Source organism: Scyliorhinus canicula, chromosome 4, assembly GCF_902713615.1.
Source record: "Scyliorhinus canicula chromosome 4, sScyCan1.1, whole genome shotgun sequence".
NCBI lineage: Eukaryota > Metazoa > Chordata > Chondrichthyes > Carcharhiniformes > Scyliorhinidae > Scyliorhinus > Scyliorhinus canicula.
Genome location: NC_052149.1, coordinates 220508283 through 220534832, shown reverse-complemented (window position 1 = coordinate 220534832; position 26550 = coordinate 220508283). Strand labels below are relative to the sequence as shown.

Below are 26550 nucleotides of genomic sequence, written 5' to 3'. Positions count from 1 at the left end.
TTTCGTATTGAATTAAATGATGCACACTTATGAATTTAAAATGCACAGATTTGAAACAACTCATTATCCTTCCACTTATTAGTATCCTATTGATAAATTTGAAAATGAGGTTGATGTTATACATAGTGGGTGTGATTACATACTGTTCGGCTGCAGCACTGGAGGGGACAGTTTGCAATGGAACATTTTTTTAAGATCGAGAGAGAAATACTCCAGTAATACGATTTAAATGAGACACGAAAATGCTTAAAGGATGTTAACATATGATTAACAAAAGCATTAGAGGGAACATGATAATAAAAAAAAAATTAGTGTGACCTTAAATGGAATATTTTAGATCAAGCACATGAGGTTTATTATTATATAGTCATTCCATTTTTTCTCAGAATTTATACAGATCAAATGATCACATTGAGGAGTTTAATGAACCTTTTATATATAATATATTTAATTATATGAAAGATTTTTTGACTGCATTGTCTCCTCTGTAATGCATCTGTGTTGCAGTTTTTAAGGATGTCACCCTTCAGTCTGACTGTATATAGAAATTCTTTTTTTTTAATATATATTGCCATATTTCCATTATATTCATGCCTTACTGCATTGCTCATGTGCCAGATGCCAATATTCTTCCTGGCAGTGAAGTGGTTTCTCTCTCCAGATCTAGTCGTGGACAACCCCACTCCTCACGATCTTGTAGATCACCCAGTAGAAAATATTAAAAATCAGGAAGACAAGGGGAAAAGCCACTCGTGATACTGTGTCAATTCTTTTTGCTCGGTGGATGAAAAGTTTCCTCATCTCATCCGATGATTTTGCCGGAGGTGAAGATGACTTTGATGTATTGTTGTTGCCCTTAATGGCAACTCCATCCTTAGCTTGAAGGCAAGCAGGTCCCATCCCGTATGCAGTGAAGCTGAAACGACCTTCTACTACCTCATCCTCCTGGAACAAATGAGAAGAATTGAGTTCATAAAATCTTCGAGTGAAAGCCTGCCTAGCCCCTGACTTTTCTACATATGGGAAGTTTCAGCAGACCTTGCCAAAAGTAACAAAAGATCAAGTGCAATAACTAGATGCAGTGCAAAATGGCTTCGTTGACATTGATTCAATTGTCTCTGATCCAGAGAAACTGCTGTATTCTCTGCTTCTTCAGGTTGTGAGCTTAAACTGACATTGACTGAATATTTTTACAAAAATTGATTCCAATCCAGACTGGTTCCAGCAGGTGAACTCAAATGATTGTTTTAAAAAGTCTAATGAAGATAACCAGTCAATGAGGATACAGCGATCAACAACACAACAGTGAAAACATCTGTCCACTGATCTGGAACCAATATAGGTTTCTGAAAAAATTTAGGATAACTTCCATGAATTGCCATGAGTTTAGATCCTCCTGATCATTTCCAGTTGGTTTGCCTCTTTATCAATCCTAAGAAACTTTGCTGCTTCTTTTTGCACCTCCTTCACCACCAATCTGTCCTCCTCCAGCTAGGAGGTCTTGCAACAGCTCCAAACTGTCGCTCAGCCATTAGCCAATTACAACTCTTGTCAACCTGTCCAAAGCCACTCTCATTTAGCCTCTCGAACTCATACCAATCTTAAAAAAAAAACTCATTCTTGTCTTCAAATCCCTCCAAGGCCTGTCTGACTTCTCTCCATCTTTGTAGCCTCCCTCAGTCCTTCAGAGATCTCTTCTAATTCCAGCCTCTTGAACCTCACCAATGGTGCTCATGCCTTAAGCCACCTCAGCCCTAAGCTCTGGATTTCCCTCCCTACAATTCTTCACCTCTCTCCCTCCCTCTCCTCCTTTAGAACATTCTTTAAAACCTACCACTTTGGCGAGGTTTTGCCAGTCTGACGTAACGTGTCATATTTTGCTTTCTGGGCAGCATCTTGGGGCATTTTATTAGTTTAAAGGCACTTAATAAATGCAAGTTGTTTTTCAGCTTCAACTCGCCTCCTAAGAATTTATAACCTCTTTATTTGTTGCTGCTTTGCTACATTATCAAATGTTTTACACAGATACAGAAGTGCTCAATAATTCCTTTAAGTGGGAGGCTAAGGGATGACACTATTTAGTAGAACATTTTTCCTTTAAACTAAGTGACAGTTAAATTTTTGCAAGGCTTCTTTTTCTATTAGAGATTGGTAGTTGTGACCATTGACTTCTTTCCTTTTCCCTGAACCTTAGGGTGGAATGCTCTGGTCTTGCTCATGGTGAGCTTGAAGACAGAAAGGGCATGTGATTAGGAGGGATGGTGGTGCACCAGAGAACCACTACCTCCCTGCCTGTACCAGAATTAAGTCATGGGTGGGAAGGTTCGTGATAGACCTTCCCACCCCACCACCTATTCAGGCCCTCAAGTGGCCAATTAAGACCATTTCAGGACATCATCTGTTGGCTTGCTGGTTGAGAGGCCTTGGGGGTGGGGGTGTGGGGGGTGGGATGATGCTGTTGGGCATGCGGGTCTTTCAATCAAAAGCACTCAGTGTCTCATTGAGCAACTCAACATCAGGAAGAGGGGTTGCCTACTGAGATCTGCCCCCTGTCCTTGCTGTCGATCCCCTTGGACACCTTTCCCATGATCACCGCCTTGCAAAACATTCCCCCTCATTACTTACTTCTGGCCTGCGTCTCTCTGAGATCTGGGGACCCAGACAGGCGTTTTCCATGCAGCAACCACTGCTTCCCAGTGGCACTGTTGAGCAGAAGAACTACCAGCCTCTGGCTGGCTGTCATTTTTCAGTAAGCGAGACATCCACTGTACGGCCTAGATTCCAGGGGAAGGCCTGCCAGTCGCCTCGTGCTGGCGTGTGCATCGGCAGGACTTCCTGAAAAGAGTCAGCGCGGGTCTCTCACCAGCTCTCCTGCAGGAAGGCGTGACCCCTGAGGCCTCAACAAGTTTCCGCCCTGAGTCTTTTCTCATCACACAGTCCCCGCCAGAGTTATTTCACTCGCAACCCCAATCTTCACTCCATACCAAACCTCCCTTTTATCACTTTACCTTGATCCTTATGAAATGTGCTTAACCTCTATTAAATTGAAATTCAAAGTCATAAACCCGTGTAATGGTACGATGAGGTGCAGACCAATATTTTAACATTGAGCCATCCTTTCATTCAATACTTCAAAAAAATGTGTCTAATTTTTCTCTTGTATCCTATTCTTTGCTCCCATGTCCTTGCCTGCTCTTCCAACCATTTATATACATATTGGTAGATGAACAATGAGCTGTCCTTGTGTTGGTGCCTGATTTATGCCAGCTGTCGGCTCTGTGATGTGCAGTTAAAAATAGCCGCAATGTAGGCAGTTCATTTCCAGAAGACATTCATTCGGGGCTTAATTTTGATTCATAGCTTCACCTTTGATTGAAATCAGAACTAATCCCTTCTCTAATGCATGCCCTATATGACTGCTATGCATGTCAGACTGGGATATACTATCGCTGTAAAACTGGAGACAAGCAGCACAAGTGCCAGGCACCAGCAGGACAAATAAAGCACACAGAGAGGATAAATGAGACAGTCGGAGTGGGAATACTCGGCACAGTGAAATACTTGGCAGAGCACAACAAATACAGGGCATAGGAAATCCCAGGCAAGATCGAGTACTAAAACAATCAGAGGAAATAAATAATGGAAGTGGCAGGAATACCAGACCCAATGAAATGGTAAGGATACGAGGAACTGCAGGGCCGTTGAATCATGGGAATTTTGGTGCATAGAAATGAGGATCAAAGGAATCAGAAGATTTTGGTACAAAGGTGTGCTGGATGCAAATAGTGAAAGCACTGGGCACAACCAGCAGAAGTACTACACATAAGGAGTGATAACCTGTCCTAATGGAATACTTAGGTACCAGTAGCAGAAATACAGAAACCTTGAAGTAAAGAATACAAACATCAGAGAGGTCAAGCATAAACAACAGAAATAATGTGCAAGAGCAGCAGGAATGCCATGAATACATAATGGAGAGACCGTGCAAAAGCATCACACTGCATAAGCAGCAGGAATAATGCACACCAGCAGCCGGAATACTGATAACAGGTGGTATAAACTGTACAATCAGTTGTGATGCTGACAACAAGCAGAAAATAATACTACATATATCCAGCAAGAATATTGTGCACAAGGATGAAGAATATTGATAACAAGTGGTGCGAGTACTGTATACAAGCATCAGGAATACTGTGTACAAGCATCAAGAATACTGTGTACAAGCATCAGAAACACTGTGTACAAGCATCAAGAATACTGTATACAAGCATCAGGAATACAGTGTACAAGCATCAGGAATACTGTATACAAGCATCAGGAATACTGTGCACAAGCATCAAGAATACTGTATACAAGCATCAGGAATACAGTGTACAAGCATCAGGAATACTGTATACAAGCATCAGGAATACTGTGCACAAGCATCAAGAATACTGTATACAAGCATCAGGAATACAGTGTACAAGCATCAGGAATACTGTATACAAGCATCAGGAATACTGTGCACAAGCATCAAGAATACTGTATACAAGCATTAGGAATACAGTGTACAAGCATCAGGGATACTGTATACAAGCATCAGGAATACTGTATACAAGTATCATGAATATAGTGTACAAGCATCAGGAATACTGTGCACAAGCATCAAGAATACTGTATACAAGCATTAGGGATACTGTAATCAAGCATCAGGAATACTGTATACAAGTATCAGGAATATAGTGTACAAGCATCAGGGATACTGTATACAAGCATCAGGAATACTGTATACAAGCATTAGGGATACTGTAATCAAGCATCAGGAATACTGTATACAAGTATCAGGAATATAGTGTACAAGCATCAGGGATACTGTGCACAAGCATCAAGAATACTGTATACAAGCATTAGGAATACAGTGTACAAGCATCAGGGATACATATACAAGCATCAGGTATACTGTATACAAGTATCAGGAATATAGTGTACAAGCATCAGGAATACTGTGCACAAGCATCAAGAATACTGTATACAAGCATTAGGAATACAGCGTACAAGCAGCAGGGATACTGTATACAAGCATCAGGAATACTGTATACAAGTATCAGGAATATAGTGTACAAGCATCAGGAATACTGTGCACAAGCATCAAGAATACTGTATACAAGCATTAGGAATACAGTGTACAAGCATCAGGGATACTGTATACAAGCATCAGGGATACTGTATACAAGCATCAGGAATACTGTATATAAGCAACAGGAATACTGCATACAAGCAACAGGAATACTGCATACAAGCAACAGGAACACTGTGTACAATAATAATAATAATACAAGCAACATAAAAACCTTGTCCAAACAGCGTGATTACTGATAAGATGCAGCATAAATACTATGTACTAGCAGCACGAATACTGATCACAGGTGGAGTTAATATTATGTACAGGCAGCTAAAATATAGATAAAATGCAAAGTAAAAATTGTGTACACTGGAGGTACAAGCAGTGGGAATATACTGGGTACAGCCAACAAGAATACTGATAAAGCAGTTACTGTGTACAAGCACATAAATGAAAACATGTGCTGCAAATAGTGTGTGTGAGTAGCAGGATTACCGAAAACAAGCTGAAAAAATATTGAATGAAAGTTAAGGAAATACTCATAATAAAGGATTTAAATGCAGTGTAAAAAACTGGGGCAATACTGATAAACAGTAAAAATACTGTGTGTGAGCAACATGAATGCTAATAGGACAAGCGGTGTGAAAACCTTGTACAAGCAACTAGAATATTGTTAACCAGCAGTATACATATTGTGTAAAGGTAGTGGAAATACCAATAATTATCAATATAAATGCTGTGTAAAGCAGAGACAATGCTGATATCAAGCAGCATAAATACATAGAACATAGAACAGTACAGCACAGAACAGGCCCTTCGGCCCTCGATGTTGTGCCGAGCAGTGATCACCCTACTCAAACCCACGTATCCACCCTATACCCGTAACCCAACAACCCCCCCTTAACCTTACTTTTTAGGACACTACGGGCAATTTAGCATGGCCAATCCACCTAACCCGCACATCTTTGGACTGTGGGAGGAAACCGGAGCACCCGGAGGAAACCCACGCACACACGGGGAGGACATGCAGACTCCGCACAGACAGTGACCCAGCCGGGAACCGAACCTGGGACCCTGGAGCTGTGAAGCACTTATGCTAACCACCATGCTACCGTGCTGCCCCTATACAGTACACTGATAACAAACAATATGAATACTGTGTAAGCAGTGGAAAAACTATAATCAGTGTGGATGCTAAGCTGCAGATACACTGATAACAAGCAGAATAATTACTGTGTACAAACATCGCCAAAACTGATATCAAGCAGATAACTACCATGGAAAAGTAGCAGGAATACTGATTACACCCATACCAGGAACAAGCAGCCAGAAAGTTAATAACTAAAGGTGTCCAGTAGATACAAACTGTGTCAATAATTATATCTAATGGAATAAATATTGACAAGCAGCTTAAATGTTGATAACAAGTGGAATGTATTTTTGAGTGCCACCAATGGGAATACCGCTAACAAGTAGGACAAATAGCATGTGCAAGCAGCAGTGATACTGACAATAAGCGGAATAAATACTGTGTACAAGCAGAGGAAATGCCCATAATCATGTAGCGTAAATAAGAATGCACAAAATAAATATTGTGTACAAGCAGCTTAAATATTGACAACAGCAGAATAAATGGCGGGTAAAATGACAGCAATACCGATAAGATTTATAAACGTTGCATACAAACAGTTTGAACAAGCTGCATATATATTGTGCACAAACAACGGGAAGACTGATAACCAGTAGAATAAAAATATTGTGCACACACAACAACAATACAGATAACAAGTGCAGTAATGCTGCATACAAGCTGTGCGAATACTAGTAACAAGCAGCATGAAAACTGCGGATAAGCAGGAGGCAGGCTGATAATAAAAGATAAAAATATTGTGCACAAGCAATGGGAATACTAATAACAAGTGAAGTAAAATACTATGTACAACCTCTGGGTTGCAGTAGAAATCCTGTGTACAAGGATTAAGGATTAATAAGCACTGATATCAAGCGGAATAAATAAACAAGCAGCTTCAGTAAACACGAGGCACATATTTCATGTGCATCCAGCATGAATACCAAGAACAAGCAATATAAATACTGTGTACAAGTAGCCGCAGTACTGATAACAAACAAAATAAATAGTTTGCTAAAGCAGGAATACCGAAAGCAGGCTGTAGAAATACTGTTGGCATGCCCCGTGCAGGTATGAAGATATTACAAATATTATAGCTGTATTTTAAAATGGAGACAACAGCTTTTACGCTGACTGGCAGCATATTATGTGACTTTGGCAATATTGGCTCCAGTCAGACCCAAACTCAAACACATACCTAACTAAAATATGGACAATCACAGCCACTTCTGAAATTAACATCCATTTCTTAACGATGAACTGTCAATAAAAATGTCGACCACATATTAGCCAATTTGTCTTTATATTTAACCTTGGCTCATAAAGACATTGATGTTCAATGTGTCTCTCGAAAGATATTCAAATGGGTAATCTAAATTGAGTGAGTATTCAATTCAAAGCCATCGCTGTGCCATGAACACACAGAAGTGTGAAAATCCAACCCATTAGATTTTTTGGAAGAAGGACTTTGGATTGGTAATTGGCCACATGATTATGGCAGTCATGTTTTTCACCTGTTCTTTTCAAAAATAGCAGCAAAAGGTGTTTGTATCAGACCCATCGGAAACAGATCCGAAAAGCAATCAAACCAGTTGTAAACCAACCACACACAGCCAAGGTAAAACAGCAGATAACTTGAAAATCAGAGAAGGATTCTCTCCAATCTGTTCAAAAATCAAGTTAATCTGAGAGCCAACCTACTGGAAATTCAACTGAAAGAAGCCTCACAGCTTCCTGAGAATTCTCTGCTTTACAAGACTTCCACTCCAGCCAAAACCTCCAATCATCCAAAAAATTATAGGCATACTATGAAATAGACTTAAATAACACTAGGGAGTAACTGTATTTCTTCATCTGTATCTAATCAATTGTGCATTTGATGGTGTGTGTGAAACATTGCATTTAAACCTCTGGAGCAAGTGTGTGATAATGCATAATCTGTATTTTGAAATTCACAAAGGCTTGCTGCTGGAAATTATTTCAATTGGGACAAACCACGCGCAGGGTAAGAAACCACTCAACCTTCGCAGATGAAAGCATTTGGATCATGGGCAATAAGACACCACAAACTGTCTGTGACACTATATACAAGCAGCTTAAATGCTGAAAACAAGTAGAACAAATGCAGTGCACAAACAGCAGTAATAGTGCTAATAAGCGGTATAAATACAGAGCACAAGCAGTAAAATGCTGAGAACAAGCAGCATAACGACTGCTTACAGGCAGTTTAAATATTGATAAAACACAGAAAGAATACAGGCAACTTAAATAATGACAGCAAGCAGAATAAATGCTTTGTATATATAGCGCAAATACTGAAACTGTATAAACACTGTGTACAAATAGTGGGAATGCTGAGAAACTGTACAACTCCAGTGTACAAAGAGTGACAATATTGATGAACTGTACAACACCTGTGTATAAATAGTGGGAAAACTGATAAATTGTATAAATACTGTGGACAAATAGCAGGATTCTGATAAACGGTATAATACCTGTGTACACAAAGCAGAAATACTGATAAACTGTACCATGCTTGTGTGCAAATAATGGGAATACTGAAAATCTGTACCACACCTGTGTGCAAATAGTGGGAATACTGCTAAATTGTACAAATATGGTCTACAAATAGGAGGAATACTGATAAACTGTACAACACATGTGTCGAAATAGTGGGAATACCGATAACCTGTACAACAACTGTGTTCAAATAGAGGGAATACTGATAAATTTTATAAATAATGTATACAAATAGTGGGAATACCAAGAAACTGTATAAATACTGTGTACTAATAGTGGGAATACTGCTAAACTGTACAACACCTGTGTACAAGTAGTGGGAATACTGATAAGAAGCTGTATAAGTATTTTGTAAAAGCAACAGCAATACTGCTAAAAGGCAGAATAAACATGCTGCCAAGGAGCAGAGATAAAGAGCAGAATAAATGATATGATAGACAAATCCAATTATTTACAATCAATGACTTGGATGATGGGACTGAATGTTTGGCAGTTAAATTTGCGAATGACTGCAAGATAGGTAGAAAAGTAAGTCTCTGTGAGGAGATCATCTACAAAGGAATGGAGATATATTAGGCAAGTGGGCAAAAAATTGGCAGATGGATTATGATGTGGGAAAATGGGAAATGTGAACACATGGGCCGGATTCTCCGATCTCGCGCCAGGTCGGAGATTCGCCGGGGGTGGGGGGGGTGCACGGCGACTGGAGAATCGGCACCGATCATGCCCGCAGGGTTGCCACCGTGCCAATCGTTGAAAGCGCCCCCCCCCCCCCCGGCGATACTCTGCGCACGACGGGCCGAGTGCCCGCTGAGTCCCGCCGGCATGGGTAACGTATGGTCCTACCCAGTGGGACCTCGGCATTCTGGTTGCGAGTGCCGTCCTGGGGGGGAGGGGGGGTGAAATCCGACTCCGGGGGGTGGGGGGCCTCCACGGTGGCCAGGCCCGCGATCGGTGCCTACTGATTGGCGGGCGGGCTAATTCCGAGGGGGGGGCATGTGTTCCTCTGCGCCAGGGCCATGTCGGGCTCCGCCATATTGCCCAGGAGCCGGCGTGGAGACAGAAACCCATGTGCATGCACGGACCTGCGCCGGCCGTGGTGCGCATGCGCGGACCCGCGCCGGCCGTGGTGCACATGCGCGGACCCATGCCGGACTTGCCGCGCTGGCTTTCGAGCGGTCAGTACTCCGTACTCCGCACTCAGCACAATGTACCAGCGCCGTACTAGCCCCCTAGGAAGGGGTGAATGCCTGAGCCTGGAGGCCCATTGACGGCGTTGTCGCTCGTGCCGTTTTTGACACCGCCGTCAACACTCTGGCAGGAAGACTCCACTTTGGCAGGAAGATTAGAAAATCAGTGTAGTATTTAAATAGAGACAGATTGCAGTACCTGTGGTACAAAGGAATCAGGGTGCCCTGGCACATGAATCACAAAACATTAGTGTGTGGGTACAGCAAATGATCAGGAAAGCAAACTGAATATTGTCATTTATATTAAAAAATATAATCTTTATTAGTATCACAAGCAGGCTCACATCAACACTGCAATGAAGTTACTGTGAAAATCCCCTGGTCGCCACACCACGGTGCCTGTTCGGATATACTGAGGGAGAATTTGGAATGCCCAATTCAACTAACAAGCACATCTTTCGGGACTTGGGGCCTCACGGTAGCATGGTGGTTAGCATCAATGCTTCACAGCTCCAGGGTCCCAGGTTCGATTCCCGGCTGGGTTACTGTCTGTGTGGAGTCTGCACGTCCTCCCTGTGTGTGCGTGGGTTTCCTCCGGGTGCTCCGGTTCCTCCCACAGTCCAAAGATGTGCGGGTTAGGTGGATTGGCCATGCTAAATTGCCCGTAGTGTAAGGTTAATGGGGGTATTGTTGGGATATGGGTTACGTGGGTTTCAGTAGGGTGATCATTGCTCGGCACAACATCGAGGGCCGAAGGGCCTGTTCTGTGCTGTACTGTTCTATGTCTATGTTCTATGAAACCAGAGGAAACCCACGCAGACAAAGGGAAAACATGCAGATCCGCACAGACACGCGTCCCTGGCCCTGTGAAGCCACAGTGCTAACCATTGTTCTACCGTGCCACCCACAGGGAATGGAATATAAAAGTAGGGAAGTATTACTGCAGCTATACAGAGGCTTAGTGAGACACCGTCTGGAGGATCAAGTACAGTTTTGGGCTCCTTACTTGAAAAACGATATAACTGCGTAGGAGTTTGTCCAATTTTCGGACAAAGGAGTTATCTTATGAAGAAAGATTGAACAGGTTGGGCCTTACTTAAAGGAGGCTGGTTTAGCTCAGTGGGCTAGACAGCTCATTTGTGATGCAGAACAAGGCCAGCAGCATGGGTTCAATTCCGTACCAGCTGAGGTTATTCATGAAGGCCCCACCTTGTCAACCTTGTCCCTCGCCTGAGGTGTGGTGATCCTCAGGTTAAACCACCACCAGTCAGCTCTTCCCCTCAAAGTGGAAAGCAGCCCATGGTCATCTGGGACTATGGTGACTTAGCTTTTCTTTACCTTACTCAACGGAGTTGAGAAGAATTAAGGGTGACCTTATTGAAGCAGTATATAAACAGTGTCATGAGGGTGTTCATTGCAGCAAAGAACAAGGGCCCAGAATGCTACGATGTCTGCCAGTATTGTAGACAACTACTCAGTGGTGATGAGCTTCGAGTGGGAGGGGATGGATCCATTCATTGTGGCCTATGTAGGTACGACCAACAGAGGCAGGATAAGGAAAGAGGATCTGCATAGTCAGTATGAAGAGCTCGGCACCAAATTAAGAAGCAGACCTTCAAAGATAATAATTAGTGCCAATTGGCACGGGGCAAATAAGATTAGAGAAATGAAGCTGTTGCTCAAAGGCTGTTGTGCGACGTGGGGTCCAGTTTGGAGGGCACTGGCACCAGTACTGGGGGAAGTAGGGGCTGTACCATTGGGAAGGGCGACACTTGAACCATGCAGGAACAAGTGTTCTCGTGAGTCACATAATTAGCCAAGTGGAGAGGACTTTAAACTAAATAGCGGAGTCACAAGATCAAATTTGGGAAGAGGTAGGAAATGAAAGAGTAAAGACAAGGCACGAGAAAAAGGCACTGCTGAACAGACCATGACAGAAAGGATAGAGAAGATAAATCTAGGAGTAAAACAACAGATAAGGCTAGAAGTTACAAAAATAATAAAAAAGACAATATTAAAGGCTCAGTTTGTGATTCAATGGAAAAAACACAGAGTCCCATTTTGGGCATGTTTGGCAGGTTGTTACTAGGTAGGGGGTCCTCGAGCTCTACCTCACCATACCGTATAAGGACAGGGCACCCCTAGGCCCAATACCAGGCACGGGAAACCTGCCACTCGGGTACCTTGACCTTGCCAGCTTGGTACCCTAGCAATGCCCCTGCCAGCCTGGTTGTGCCACCTGGGCATCCTGCCAGTGCCAGGCTTAAACTGTCAGGGTGCCCTTGCGGCAGTGCCAAGGTGGCAGCAGGGGTGCCAGGTACCACCTTGTCTAGAGCCTGACCCCCTGAGGGCCTCTGAGGGCCTAGAGGATGAGAGAAAGCTAGCTAGAAATATAAAGACAGATAGTACGAATTTCTGTAGCTATTTTAAAAAGAATAGAGTTAACACAGCGAGTGTTGATCCTACAGAAGGTGAGTCTGTGGAATTAATAGTGGATAATAAGGAGATAGCTGAAGCATTGAACAGAAGGTTTACATTGGTCTTCATTATTGAAGATATAGAGGGTGGGATTCTCTGATGGCGTCAACACGGCCTCAGGATCAGCAATTCTAGCTCCTGCAGGGGGCCAGGGGCTCACACCGCTCCAACTGCTGATTCCGGCGTTAATTGGGCGCCGCGGGGTCCGCGCATGCGCAGTGGCTTCCTTCTCCGCGCCGGCCCCGATGCAACTGGCGTAGGGCTAAAGGGGCCGCCGGGGAAGAAAGGAGGCCCCCAGCACGAGAGGCTGGCCCGCCGATTGGTGGGCCCTGATCGTGGGACAGGCCACAACGGAGGCCCCCTCCTGGGGTCCATCCCCCCTCCCCCCCCAAAAGGCGCCCCCTGACCCTTCCACGACGAGGTCCCGCCTGCTGAGAGCAGATTAGAACGGCGCCTGCGGGACTTGGGTTTTTGCCTCGGCCGCTTGGCCCACTCGGGCCGAGAATCGGCGGGATGGCCATGTAAAGCGGCCCCCGACCGGCGCCGCGCCGACCAAGCCGCCGCCAATGGCACCTATTCTCCACTCTGAGGAGAATTGTGTCCCAGCGTTGAGGCGGTGTGGCGTCATTCGCCCCGATGGCGAGGATTCTCCGGACCGGCCCCAGGCTGAGAGAATCCTGCGCAAAAGTCCCGAAAGACGTGTTTGTTAGGTGAATTGGACATTCTGAAATCTCCCTTTGTGTAGCCAAGCAGGTGCCGGAGTGTGGCGACTAGGGGATTTTCACAGTCATTTCACTGCAGTATTAATGTAAGCCTACAATATTAAAGATTATTATTATTATGATTATTATTATAAGTAAATAATAAGGAAATATAAGGAAATAAATAAATCAGGAAATGGAAGGGGGAACTCAAGAGAATGACAATCACCAGAGACGTGGTACTGAACAAATTGTTGGAGATGTGGGCTCACAAGTCCCCGATTCTTGATGGATTTCATCGAATGGTCTTAAAGTGAGATAGTTGATTCACTGGTTTTAATTTTACAAAATTAATTTGATTCTGGGGAAAGTACCGTTCGATTGGAAAATAGCTAATAGAACTCTTTCACTCAAAAAGGGGTAGAGGTAGAAAGTGGGAAACTACAGGGCAGTTAGTTTAGCATCAGTCATAAGGAAAATGTTTGAAGGTATTATTAAATACATTATAGCAGGGCACTTAGGTAAATTCAATCCGGCAGAGTCAACATGGTTTTTTGAGAGAGGAATCACATTGAACCAAATTATTGGAGTTCTTGGAAGAAGGAACATGGGTTGTGGGTCAAGGGGAACAAAGAACATCCTCATGACACTGTTTTCAAGAAGACATTTGATTAGGTGCCACATTAAAGGTTATTGTGGAAAATAAAAGCTCATGGTGCAGGCGGCATATTAGCCTGCATGGAAGATTGGCTGCCCAACAGGAAACAGAGAGTTGGCATAAATGGACCATTTTCTGGTTGGTAAGATGTACCAAGTGGTTTGCCACAGTGATCGATCAGTTCTACTGCCTCCACTTGTTAAAATTTATACAAATGACTTGGTTGAAGAGACCAAAGGTATGGTTGTTAAATTTGCTGATGATGCAAACATAATTTAGAAAGTATGTTGTGAAGAGGAAATGGGAAAACTACAAAGGGATATAGATAGTTTAAATGAGTGAGCAAAAATCTGGCAAATGGAGTATAATGTGGGAAAATGTGAACTGAACATTTCTATTTTGGAAGTAGGAATAAAAATGTATTGGATGAGATTTTCTGGTCTCCCTGTGGGATGCATCACGGTGGTGGGAGGTGGCCCACCATTGATGGGATCTTCTGTTCCCATCTCTGTGGCAAATCCCATTGAATCCACCCCATGCCATTGTGAAACCCATGGGGGTGGGGGGGGGGGGGGGGGGAGAGGACTGGAAGATCCTGCTCATATGAACGGCCAGAAGATCTCACCCATCATCTAAATGTGATGTGGAGATGATGGTGTTGGACTGGAGTGGGCACAGTTAGAGGTTTTACAACACCAGGTTAAAGTCCAACAGATTTTTTTCGAATCACTAGCTTTCGGAGCACAGCTCAGCTCCTACTTCACCTGAGGAAGGAGCTGCGCTCCAAAAGCTAGCGATTCAAAACCAACCTGGTGGACTTTAACCTGGTGTTGTAAGACTTCTTCTTATCATCTAAACGGTGAAAGATTGCAGAGCTCAGAGATGCAGAGGGATTTGGATGTCCTAGCGCAAAAGGATTAGTGTGCAGAAACAGGGAGTAATAGGCAAACTAACAGACTGGCATGTTTTACTGCAAGTGAATTGAATACAAAATGAGAGAGGTTATGCTATAGTTGTACAAGGCATCGGTGAGACCACATCTCGAGTACTGTATACAGTATTGGTCTCCTTATTTAAAGAAGGATGTAAATGCATTGGAAGCAGTTCGGCAAAGATTTACTCAACCAATACCTGGGATAGGTGGGTTGCCTTTTGAGGAAAAATTGGGCGAACCAGGTTTGTCCAAGGAGTTTAGAAGAGTAAGAGGCAAGTGCAGCACGGTGGCGCAGTGGTAGCACTGCAGTCTCACGGCGCCGAGGTCCCAGGTTCGATCCCGGCTCTGGGTCACTGTCCATGTGGAGTTTCCACATTCTCCCCGTGTTTGCGTGGGTTTCACCCCCACAACCCAAAAAGAATTGTGCAAGGTAGGTGGATTGAACACGCTAAATTGCCCCTTAACTGGAAACAATGAATTGGGTACTTTAAATTAAAAAAAAAAGAAAAGTAAGAGGCAATTTGACTGAAACATGTCAGATCCTAAGGGATGTTGAAAGGGTGGATGTGGAAAGGATGCTTGATCTTGTGAAAGAACCTGGAACTTAGGGTCACTGTTTAAAAACAAAAGGTTGCCCATTTAAGACAGAAATTGGGAAAATTATTCTCTCAGAGGGTTATAGGTGATGGAAGCAGAGTCTTCGAATATTTTTAAATTAGAGTTGGATAGATTTTTGATGGCAAGGGAGGGGGGTGCGGTGAAAGGTTATAGAGGGTTTTTGGGAATGTGGAGGCGATGTTGTAATCAGATTAGTGGTGATCCTATTAAATAGTGGGGCAGACCCAAGGGGCCAAGTGGCCGACACCCATTCCTAATTCATATGTTCGAAACAAATAACGAGAGGCGATCTGATTGAAAAATGTACAATCCTGAGAGGCCTTAATATGGTGGATGCTAGAAGGGAATCGAGTTTTAAAATAAGGGGTATCGCTTTTTAGAGGGATATGAGGAGAAATCTCTTTCTCTGTGGGTTGTTAGTCTGTGGTATTCACTTCCGGTGAAAGGAGTGGCGGTCGAGTCATTGAATTTATTCAATGCTGAGTTGGATAGATATGTGGTAGACAGACGAGTCAAGGGTTATGTGCAGCAGGCTGGAAAGTGGTGGCCACAATAAGTTCAGTTATGGCTGAATCAAATGGCGGACCAGGACCAAGGTCCGAATGTTCTACTCCTGCTCCCAAGTGTGAGGTTCCCATATTGAGTACAAGCTGCAGCTTGTGATAGTTTGTGCAGTAAATACACAGGCAATGGGAATACGTGTAACAAGCAGTATAAATACTGAGTGCAGGCATCTTGTACTGATAACAAGCATAAAGACTGTACACAAGAAGCTTAACACTGATAACAAATAGAATTAGTATTATGGACAAGTATGTGGCATATTGAATGAAGGCAAAATAAATACTGTGTGCAAGCAGCAGGAATATTGCTAAGTGCAGTAAATACTGTATACAAGCAGTGGGAAGGAGTAATGATAACAAATGGTATAAATGTGTTCAAATAGCAGGATTACTGATAAGTGGGACAAAATACTGTTGTGTATAAACAATGGGAATACGAGTAACAAGTGGCATAAATATTGTCTAGATGCAGCAGGAATAATGATAACAAGCAGCACAAATATAGTATACAAGCAACGGTAACTTTGACAAGCGATATGAAACTGCACAAGCAGTAGAAATACTGATAACAAGAGGAATACTGTGTACAACCAATGGGATTACGGATTAGAAGCAGTTGAAATACTGTGGGCATGATTCTCCGGTCCCCACGCCGGGTGGGAGAATTGCGGGAGGGCCGCTCTGGCACCCCGGGAGGGGGGAGAATAGTGGGCGAGGAGCGGCCTCCGACGCCGGAGTGAAACACTCCGGGTTTCACTCCAGCGTCGGCTGTTGTGGAGAATCGCGCCCTGTATACTGATAACAAATTGTTGTGTGCATTCAGCGGGAATACTGATAATAAGCAATACAAATACTATGAACAAGTAACAGCAATACAGATAACAGGCATTATAAATACTGTGTAATAGCAGTGGGAATACAGATATCAAGCAGCATACATGCTGTGACAAGCAGCATAAATAATGGTAAAACGCAGAATAAATATTGTGCACAAGCAATAGCAATACAGATCAGCAATATAATTATTGTGTACACACAGTGGGTCTGCTGATAACAGGTAGTATAAATACTGTATACAAGCAGTGGATCTACTGTTAACAAGCGGTATAAATACTGTGTACAAACAGTGAGTCTACCGATAACAGGCAATATAAATACTGTGTACAAACAGTGGGTCTACTGATTACAGGCAGTATATTTACTGTGTGTAAACAGTGGGTCTACTGATAACAGGCAGTATATTTACTGTGTGTAAACAGTGGGTCTACTGATAACAGGCAATATAAATACTGTGTACAAACAGTGGGTCTACTGATAACAGGCAGTATATTTACTGTGTGTAAACAGTGGGTCTACTGATTACAGGCAGTATATTTACTGTGTGTAAACAGTGGGTCTACTGATAACAGGCAGCATAAATACTGTGCACAAACAGTGGGTCTACTAATAACAGGCAGCATAAATACTGTGTACAAACAGTGGGTCTACTGATAACAGGCAGTATAAATACTGTGTACAAACAGTGGGTCTACTGATAACAGGCAGTATATTTACTGTGTGTAAACAGTGGGTCTACTGATTACAGGCAGTATATTTACTGTGTGTAAACAGTGGGTCTACTGATAACAGGCAGTATAAATACTGTGCACAAACAGTGGGTCTACTGATAACAGGCAGTATAAATACTGTGTACAAGCAGGGGGTCTACTGTTAACAAGCGGTATAAATACTGTATACAAATAGTGAGTCTACTGATAACAGGCAATATAAATACTGTGTACAAACAGTGGGTCTACTGATTACAGGCAGTATAAATACTGTGTCCAAACAGTGGGTCTACTAATAGCAGGCAGTATAAATACTGTATACAAACGGTGAGTCTACTGATAACAGGCAGCATAAATACTGTGTACAAACAGTGGGTCTACTGATAACAGGCAGCATAAATACTGTGTACAAACAGTGGGTCTACTGATTACAGGCAGCATAAATACTGTGTCCAAACAGTGGGTCTACTGATTACAGGCAGTATAAATACTGTGTACAAACAGTGGGTATACTGATAACAAGTGGTATAAATACTGTGTACAAGCAACAGGAAACATTTTAAAAAGCCATTAAACAAACTCTTGCACAAGCAGCAGGAATACTTAGAACAAGCAGAATCAATGCATTGTAGAAGCAGCTTAAATAATGATAACAAGCAGTACAAATACAAGCAATGTGAATACAGATAATAAGTGGATTAAGTATTGTGTGCACACACCAGGAAGCGTACAGGCAACCTCAATACTCTGACAAGGAACAGGAATACCAATAAAATGCAGAATATATATTGCATACAAGCAGGAAGACTACTGCCAGCAGAATAGATATTATGTAAAAGCAGCAATAATAACAAATGCTATATACATACTGCGTAATAGCAGTGAAAATACAGATAACAAACAATGTAAATGCTGTGACAAGCAGCTTAAATAATGGTAAAACGCAGAATAAATATTGAGCACAAGCAGTAGCAATACAGATCAGCAACATAAATACTGTGTACAAACTGTGGGTCTACTGATAACAGGCAGTATAAATACTGTGTATAAACAGTGAGTCTACTGATGACAGGCAGTATAAATACTGTGTACAAACAGTGGGTCTACTGTTAACAAGCGGTATAAATACTGTGTATAAACAGTGGATCTAATGACAACAGGCAGTATAAATGCTGTGTATAAACAGTGGGTCTACTGATAACAGGCAGTATAAATGCTGTGTATAAACAGTGAGTCTACTGATGACAGGCAGTATAAATACTGTGTACAAACAGTGGGTCTACTGTTAACAAGCGGTATAAATACTGTGTATAAACAGTGAGTCTACTGATAACAGGCAGTATAAATACTGTGTACAAACAGTGGGTATACTGATAACATGCAGCATAAATACTGTGTACAAACAGTGAGTATATTGATAACAGGCAGTATAAATACTGTGTACAAGCAACAGGAATAATTTTAAGAAGCCATAAAAAAATCTCTTGCACAAGCAGCTTATAACAAGGAATAATTATAACAAGCAGAATCAATACATTGTGGAAGCAGCTTAAATATTAATAACAAGCAGTATAAAATATGCAAATACTGGTAACAAGTGGATTAAGTATTGTGTGCACACACCAGGAAGTGTACAGGCAACCTCAATACTCTGACAAGGAACAGGAATACCAATAAAATGCAGAATATATATTGCATACAAGCAGGAAGACTACTGCCAGCAGAATAAATATTATGTACAAGCAGCAATACTGATAACAAATGTCATATAAATACCGTGTACAAGCAGCAGGGATACTGGCAAAAGCAATATAAATAGTTTATGCAAACAGCTGGAATGCTGAAAGCAGGCATAATAAATATTGTGCATAGGAAGCAGGAATACTGATAACAAGTGGTATTCATACTGTGTACAAGCAAAATAAATGCTGCTGACTAATGGAATATATAGTGTACAAGCAGTTTAAATACTGCGAACAAGCCGAATAAATAGTGTGTCCAGACCTAGGAATATTGATAATGGGTGAAATAAATATTGTGTAGGAGCTGCTTAAATACTGATGACATGCAGTATCAACACTGTGTACAAACAACAGGAATGTTAATAAACTGTACCTACTGTGCACAGGCAGCAGTAATTCTGATAACAAGTGGAATAAATATTGAACAAGAGGAATAAATACTGTGTACCACCAGTGGGAATACTAATAACAAGCGCTATAAACACTGTGTGCAAGCAACATATATACTGATAGCAGGTGGAATAGATGGTGTACAAAGCTAAAAAGCAGAATAAATACTGCGTACATCCACCAGGAATACTATAACGAGCAGTGCCAAAGAGTGGGAATACCGATAGTTAAAGTGCGGCCTCCACAGGGAGTTCCTCACCGAGTCCAAAAATAACAGCAAAGTGCCGTTGAATAGATGGTCTTTCCCAGTGCTGCAGGCGCCAAGAAGCTAAACACGTCCGAGACCGGACATAGAATTTTTTTTAGTTGAACTGCGCCCATTGATTACACTGATAACAAGTGGAGTAAATGCTGTACACCATCAGCTGGAATACTCTTCACAAGAGGTTATTGTAATATATTCAACCATTGGAAATTCAGAAGGAGAAGTTTGTTTCTCATAAGGTTACTGGGAGTAGAATGGAAACATGCTGCATTCACCTTTAATTAACTGCATTAAATTAACAATGAGAGAAATTTCATGCTAATACGTTGACCTGTAAATCCAAACTGTGGTTAGTGTGGGATAAGCTAGCTGCAGAATAAAATATCTAACTTTAATGACTTCAGTTTCTATGAAATTATGAACTTATCAAGGTGAATATTGGGGGTGATTAACTGTGGGATGTTTGATGCTAATCTAATGTTTGAATGTAGATTGATTGATTAATTTCTCTGATTAGTCAACAACTGCTATTCAATTATATCATACACCTTCCAGAAGGCTCGAAAGTGACCTAAATCTTTTATACAAAGAACAAAGAAAATTACAGCACAGGAACAGGCCCTTCGGCCCTCCCAGTCTGCTCCGATCCAGTCGTCTATTTTCCAAGGATCTACTTCCCTTTGTTCCCCGCCCGTTCATATATCTGTCTAGATGCATCTTAAATGATGCTATCTTGCCCGCCTCTATCACCTCCGCTGGCAAAGCGTTCCAGGCACCCACCACCCTCTGCGTAAAAAACTTTCCACGCACATCTCCCTTGATCTTTCCCCCTTTCACCTTGAAATCGTGACCCCTTGTAATTGACACCCCCACTCTTGGAAAAAGCGTGTTGCTATCCACCCTGTCCATACCTCTCATAATTTTATAGACCTCAATCAGGTCCCCCCTCAATCTCCATCTTTCCAACGAAAACAATCCTAATCTACTCCACCTTTGTTCATAGCTAGCACCCTCCATACCAGGCAACATCCTGGTGAACCGCCTCTGCATCCCTCTAAAGCATCCACATCCTTCTGGTAATGTGGCAACCAGAACTGCACGCAGTATTCCAAATGTGGCCTAACCAAAGTCCTATACAACTGTAACATGACCTGCTGACTCTTGTACTCAATACCCCGTCCGATGAAGGCAAGCATGCTGTATGCCTTCTTGACCACTCTATCGACCTGCGTTGCCACCTTCAGGGTACAATGGACTTGAACTCCCAGATCTCTCTGTACATCACTTTTCCCAGGACTCTTCCATTGACCGTATAGTCAGCTATCTCACATTTCATAAGTTACTATGACAACAGGGTGCCTTTCCCCAGCATGAATACTCTGAACCTTGAAAAATCAAATCAGTTCCATCTGGAGATTAGAATGCAAATGGATACTGCCTACCAGATGAATGTTGCATTCATACCATCTTGGGCCGATATGTACTGCATTAAATTAAAATTGCCCCTGTAGATTAAAGGGTTAATGGTTATGATCATATGACAATTATGTTAATGATGATGTAAGCATGATATCAAAGTCAAGAGGCTCCAAGACAGCAAGAGATGGAACAGTCTGTGTTCAGAGAACCATGAACTTAACACAAAGTCTTTGTAAATAGCATAAATAAATAGTTTCAAGAAAAACTATGTACCAACTTTCTCCATCAAAACAGATTTAATAGGGCCGTTATTCATATTTAAAGCTGTGGTTTCTCATTACCTTTGTTTTGCGCTGGGTGCCACAAAGGATTTCGTGACCCGATTGGTGCCGTTTTGGAACGGCCTCTCCCACTCCCCACTCTTCTTGGTCATCACCGAGTCTCCCGCTTGACCACCCTTGCACTGGCTGCCTCTCCCGCTCATGGCTGCCACCATTCAGGAGAGGGAAGAGGGCAGTGGGAAGGGCAGCCAGCAGTTAGGTCAGCCAGTGGGAAAGTCAGGGAGCACAATCAGGGTTGAATTGTAAGGAGAGGTGAGAAGTGGAAGAGGTGGCGAGTGGCAAGCAATTGGAAAGAATTAACATATTTCTTTGACAGTTCCAAATTAATTTTAGAAGTTCGGTAGCATAGTGGTTAGCACTGCGGCTTCACAGCTCCAGGGTCCCAGGTTCGAATCCCGGCTTGAGTCACTGTGCGGAGTCTGCACGTTCTCCCCGTGTCTGCGTGGTCTTCCTCCGGGTGCTCCGGTTTCCTCCCACAGTCCAAAAGATGTGCGGGTTAGGTGGATTGGCCATGCTAAATTGCCCTTAGTGTCCAAAAAAATGTCAAGTGCGGGTTACGGGAATAGGGTAGAGCGTGGGCTTCAGTAGGGTGCTCTGTGTAAGGGCCGGTGCAGACTCGATGGGCCAAATGGCCTCCTTCTGCTCTGTAAATTCTATGATTCTATGATTTACGAAAACAGTTATTTAGCAAAGTAAAGTATGGAAATTTACAGGGTATAAAGTTTTAAAAAAATTTCTGTAACCAACCTAAAACTTTTACATTGGTTGTAATGGGAAAATCTAGTTTGCTTAATGTTGTGTCATTTAAAGTTGCACTTTTCAGGAACACAACTGCAATGCAAAGTGAGGAATTACTGCACTGAATCATGAAACATAGGGTGGAGAGAGGGGAGGTCTCAATTTAACATTGCAGTCTTTTAAGGGTCTAATCTGGGTGTTTGGATAACCAATTAGCAAAGTAGTTTCAGTAGAATTTTGGCCACCACTAAATTGGGGTTTATTTGACATGTTCCAAGCAGCCACTAAAATGAGCTGTTCAGATTGGGATTATTAAACTGGTTTGTGTTAGTCAGAGCTAGTACATTTTAGATCTTGCATTGCTTAAAGGTGAGCTGCAGGCTATTCATAATGTTGAGATATTTTGAATAATCTTTATTGTCACAAGCAGGCTTACATTAACACTGCAATGACATTACTGTGAAAATCCCCTAGTTGCCACATTCTGGCACTTGTTCGAGTACACTGAGGGATAATTCAGAATGTCCAATTCACCTAACAAGCATGTTTTTCGGAACTTTGTGGGAAGAAACCGGAGCACACGGAGGAAACCCACGCAGACACGGTGAGAATACGCAGACTCCGCACAGTGAACCAAGTCGGCAATTGAACCCGGGTCCCTGGCGCTGTGAAGCAACAGTGCTAACCACTGTGCTATCATGCCGCCCATACCAGAACTGAGTGGTACTGCTACCTTCAATTCGCCGCCTTTAATGTGCAGATTATCAGATCACAATTATGCTTCCCACGTACTGTAATTTGATCATACCATCATTGTCTTCATTTTCGTAGGACTCAAGAAATTTAACTGACAAAACAAAAGAAAAGCATTCAACAGAAACAAAATGACAATCTATCTCTTCTTTAAAATGATCTCACCCTTGAACAAGTGTGGGTGGCTATATTCAAACAGATGGATGGACAAGGGAATCTTTCGAAGTCAGCAGCATCAGACAGCTCATTATTCATAACAGATTGCTATGTTATCCAAATAAATAGATTAAAAAATGATACAGTATTTCACTGAAGTATTAAAATGAACATAAACTGGTGAAAGGTCATTGACCTGAAATATTAACTCGACTTCTATCTCCCTAGATGCTTATGGACCTGTTGAATATTTCCAGCATTTTCTAATATAAAAATTGTGTGGATCCAGTCAAATTTTAAAAGCCCAAACCATTGTGATTACAGGGCCAGTGCTTGTCAGGTATTGTTTGAAAATTGTGGGCAGGATGTTCCGAACCCCTGCGGTGCACCGTTCGCTGGTGGCAGGATTTTCTCTTACCACCACTTGTCAATGGGATTTCCTATTGAAGCCACTACACGTCACCGGGAAACCCAGTGGGAGAAGAGAATCCCAATGGCTGGAGACATCCGGCCTATATATAGAATGGTCCATTCTTCACAAAACAATGAAATAGTCTTTCCATTGATCATGTCAAGACATTAATTAATTGAGAGATATAATTTGATGAGGTGTAAACTAACAGACATGCTAAAATTTCCATTAAACTGTAATAATTTCAGTCAATTGGCATCGCTATGGATAAAGCATAGTGCATTATCAAATAAAAGTTGGTGTGACCATTGCAAATGGGCACGATTCTCTTGAATGAAGACTAAGTGCTCCAGCCATTGGTAAAACCTGACTTATTCCCACTGGCACAAGGAGCGACTCTGACATGGCATGCAATGGTACTTAGAAATGTTTTTTTATTTTCTGAGAACCTGGAAGCTCGTGAAAACAAAGAGACAACCTCTTTAAAAAAGAAACTGCAGTTAAAAAACAGCTGCTCCTCAGAGTTAATGGACCCCTGTAGAGCTATATAAGTAAACAGCAGTAATCCTCCCTTTGAAACTACATTGACCTGTTAATCAAAGGGTTTATAAAAATTAATGATCTGTGAAATTGAATGTAAACAATGCAGTTCAAAGCTTTTAAGCTCCTAAACTTGCAGAAAGGCTTCAATACTTTAAAGGACAATTAAATTGGCTGCAAGAACACCACTTCAAAGGTTTCCCACATATTAAAGGAAATACTTTTACTTTCTCCTCACAGATCTTTGAACTTGACATGTCTCAGATCTTTAAAATTGTTTAAGGCTGCATATGGGAAGACTTCCACTCTATCCTCAGAGAGCTTTAATTTTGAGATGCTGACAGACTGTTTAAAGGCTTCAGTTTGGAACACCAGACAAAAGACTTCCATCCTAGTAAAGACCCCTGTCCTGAGTCCCTACAGCCCAGCACAAGTCCCAACCGACCCCCTACCTCCCATGAAGGCAGACTTGACACCCTGGAGGCAATTGTAGTGAGGATACTCAACACCTTGCCACCCCTCGGAGTGTAAGCTGCCAAGTCCCCATTTGTCAGGACTTGCACCAATTCATGGCTGAAGGACCCTCGGCTGGTGAGCTATCCGAGCCCCCGCTGGCGCATCCAAGGAGGCAGGTGAATCAGGAGCCCTGCCCGTAAAAGAGATTCAAATTAGGGATAATGATCTATTTGCATGTCCCCACCAGTCGTGAACCCCGTTTTTCCCCGACATCCGATTCAATGGGCCATTGGGCTTCCCGTTGCAGGCCAGCCACCCTGGAAAATCCCTCCCTCTACCTTGTCTTTGCTAAAATCTTCCAAAGTTTCTTTCTATTGGAAAATTGTGCATGTCACTCAGTTATTTATGAAAGGTGACAGAAGGAAATCAGGAAATTGTCAATCAGTTCGCCTATGTTCTGCTGTCAGGATATTGCTAGTCTATAATTAAAGATATCCTATTGAATCCACCCCATCCTGTCAGGAAACTGTTTGCAGGACCGGAAGATCCCAACGGCATGAACAGCGGGAAGATCTCACCGACGGAATCTGAGCAGCTTTAAAATTTTCAGCTGATCCGAGAGGAAAACAAATTTATCTAATTGTCTCTTTTGTGGGATTTTATCAAACGTTTTTTTGGAAATTGGATTTATAAAGGGGAGGTCACGCCTGAAGATGATTAAAGTAGTAGACAGAGAACTGAAGTAGAAGTGATATTTTATATGAATTTCCAGAAAATATTTGATAAAGTCCCACAAAAGAGACCATTAGATAAATTTGAAGCCTCTGAAATTGTAAACAAACTATTGACCTGAATAGAAAATGCACTGAGTGGAAGGAGATAGAGTGAGGGTAATGGGCAGGCACTCAATTGGCAGATTGTGTCAAGTCATGTCACAAGGATTTGTGTTCTTGCCTCAACCTTCACCGCATTTATCATCAACTTTGATGTTGACACAGCCCCATATCCAAATTTGCAGATGCCACAAAGCTAGATCATTAAAATGTGAGAAGATTAATAGAATGCTGCCCTTCATATCTCGAGGACTAGAAATACTGTGGATGGAGTGCAGCATAGATTTACCAAAATGACATCGGGACTTCAGGGGTTAATTTATGAGAGGAGATCGGTATATTATTTTGTATTTATGAAAATCGCTTATTGTCACGAGTAGGCTTCAATGAAGTTACTGTGAAAAGCCCCTAGTCGCCACATTCCGGCGCCTGTCCGGGGAGGCTGGTACGGGAATCGAACCGTGCTGCTGGCCTGCTTGGTCTGCTTTCAAAGCCAGCGATTTAGCCCAGTGAGTATTTATTTTATGAATGTGCTGCATAATGTAGTATTTTATTATTTTGTCATGTTTGAAATAAATTTCATAAATTGGCACTGTAGTCCCTGGAATTTAGGAGGGTTTTCCCTCTTCCAGACCCTTTCATCAGGCAGAAGACCCTCACATCCAGACAGGAACTTCTTCTTCCCCACAGCTACTAGACTCCTCAACAACTCTCCCTCGGACTGATCTGTTGCCTGTAAGAACACTATTCATCACACCCTATGCTGCTCTTGCTCATGTATTTGCTTTGTTTGGCCCTTGTTCTGCACTGTAACCAATCACTATTTGTCGATGTCCCATTTGCCAATGTACTCTGTCGACTATTCTTTTTGTCTACTATATACGTACAGTGTATGTTCCCTTGGCCTCGGAAAAATATATTTTACTGTACTTTGGCACATGTGACAATAAATCAATCAATCAATCAATAAATCAATCAATAGAGAGTGATTTGGGTGAAATTTTCAGATATTAAAGGAAACAGATAGTTTCTTTCTATCCATTTTATTTCCATAGGCGTCTAGGGG

The 26550-nt window shown here is 42.3% G+C and overlaps 1 protein-coding gene across 3 annotated transcripts in view; it reads right to left on the bottom strand.

Annotated features, from left to right (window-relative positions):
* Positions 1 to 536: 536 nt before the first annotated feature.
* Positions 537 to 26550, bottom strand: part of glra1 (glycine receptor, alpha 1) — a 154990-nt gene continuing 128976 nt past the window's right edge. For all 3 annotated transcript variants that reach the window (XM_038796089.1, XM_038796091.1, XM_038796090.1), the window contains one exon: positions 537 to 945. In XM_038796089.1, coding sequence (XP_038652017.1) covers positions 664 to 945 — 282 coding nt within the window. In that variant the 3' untranslated portion in view covers positions 537 to 663. The remainder of the gene's footprint in view (positions 946 to 26550) is intronic.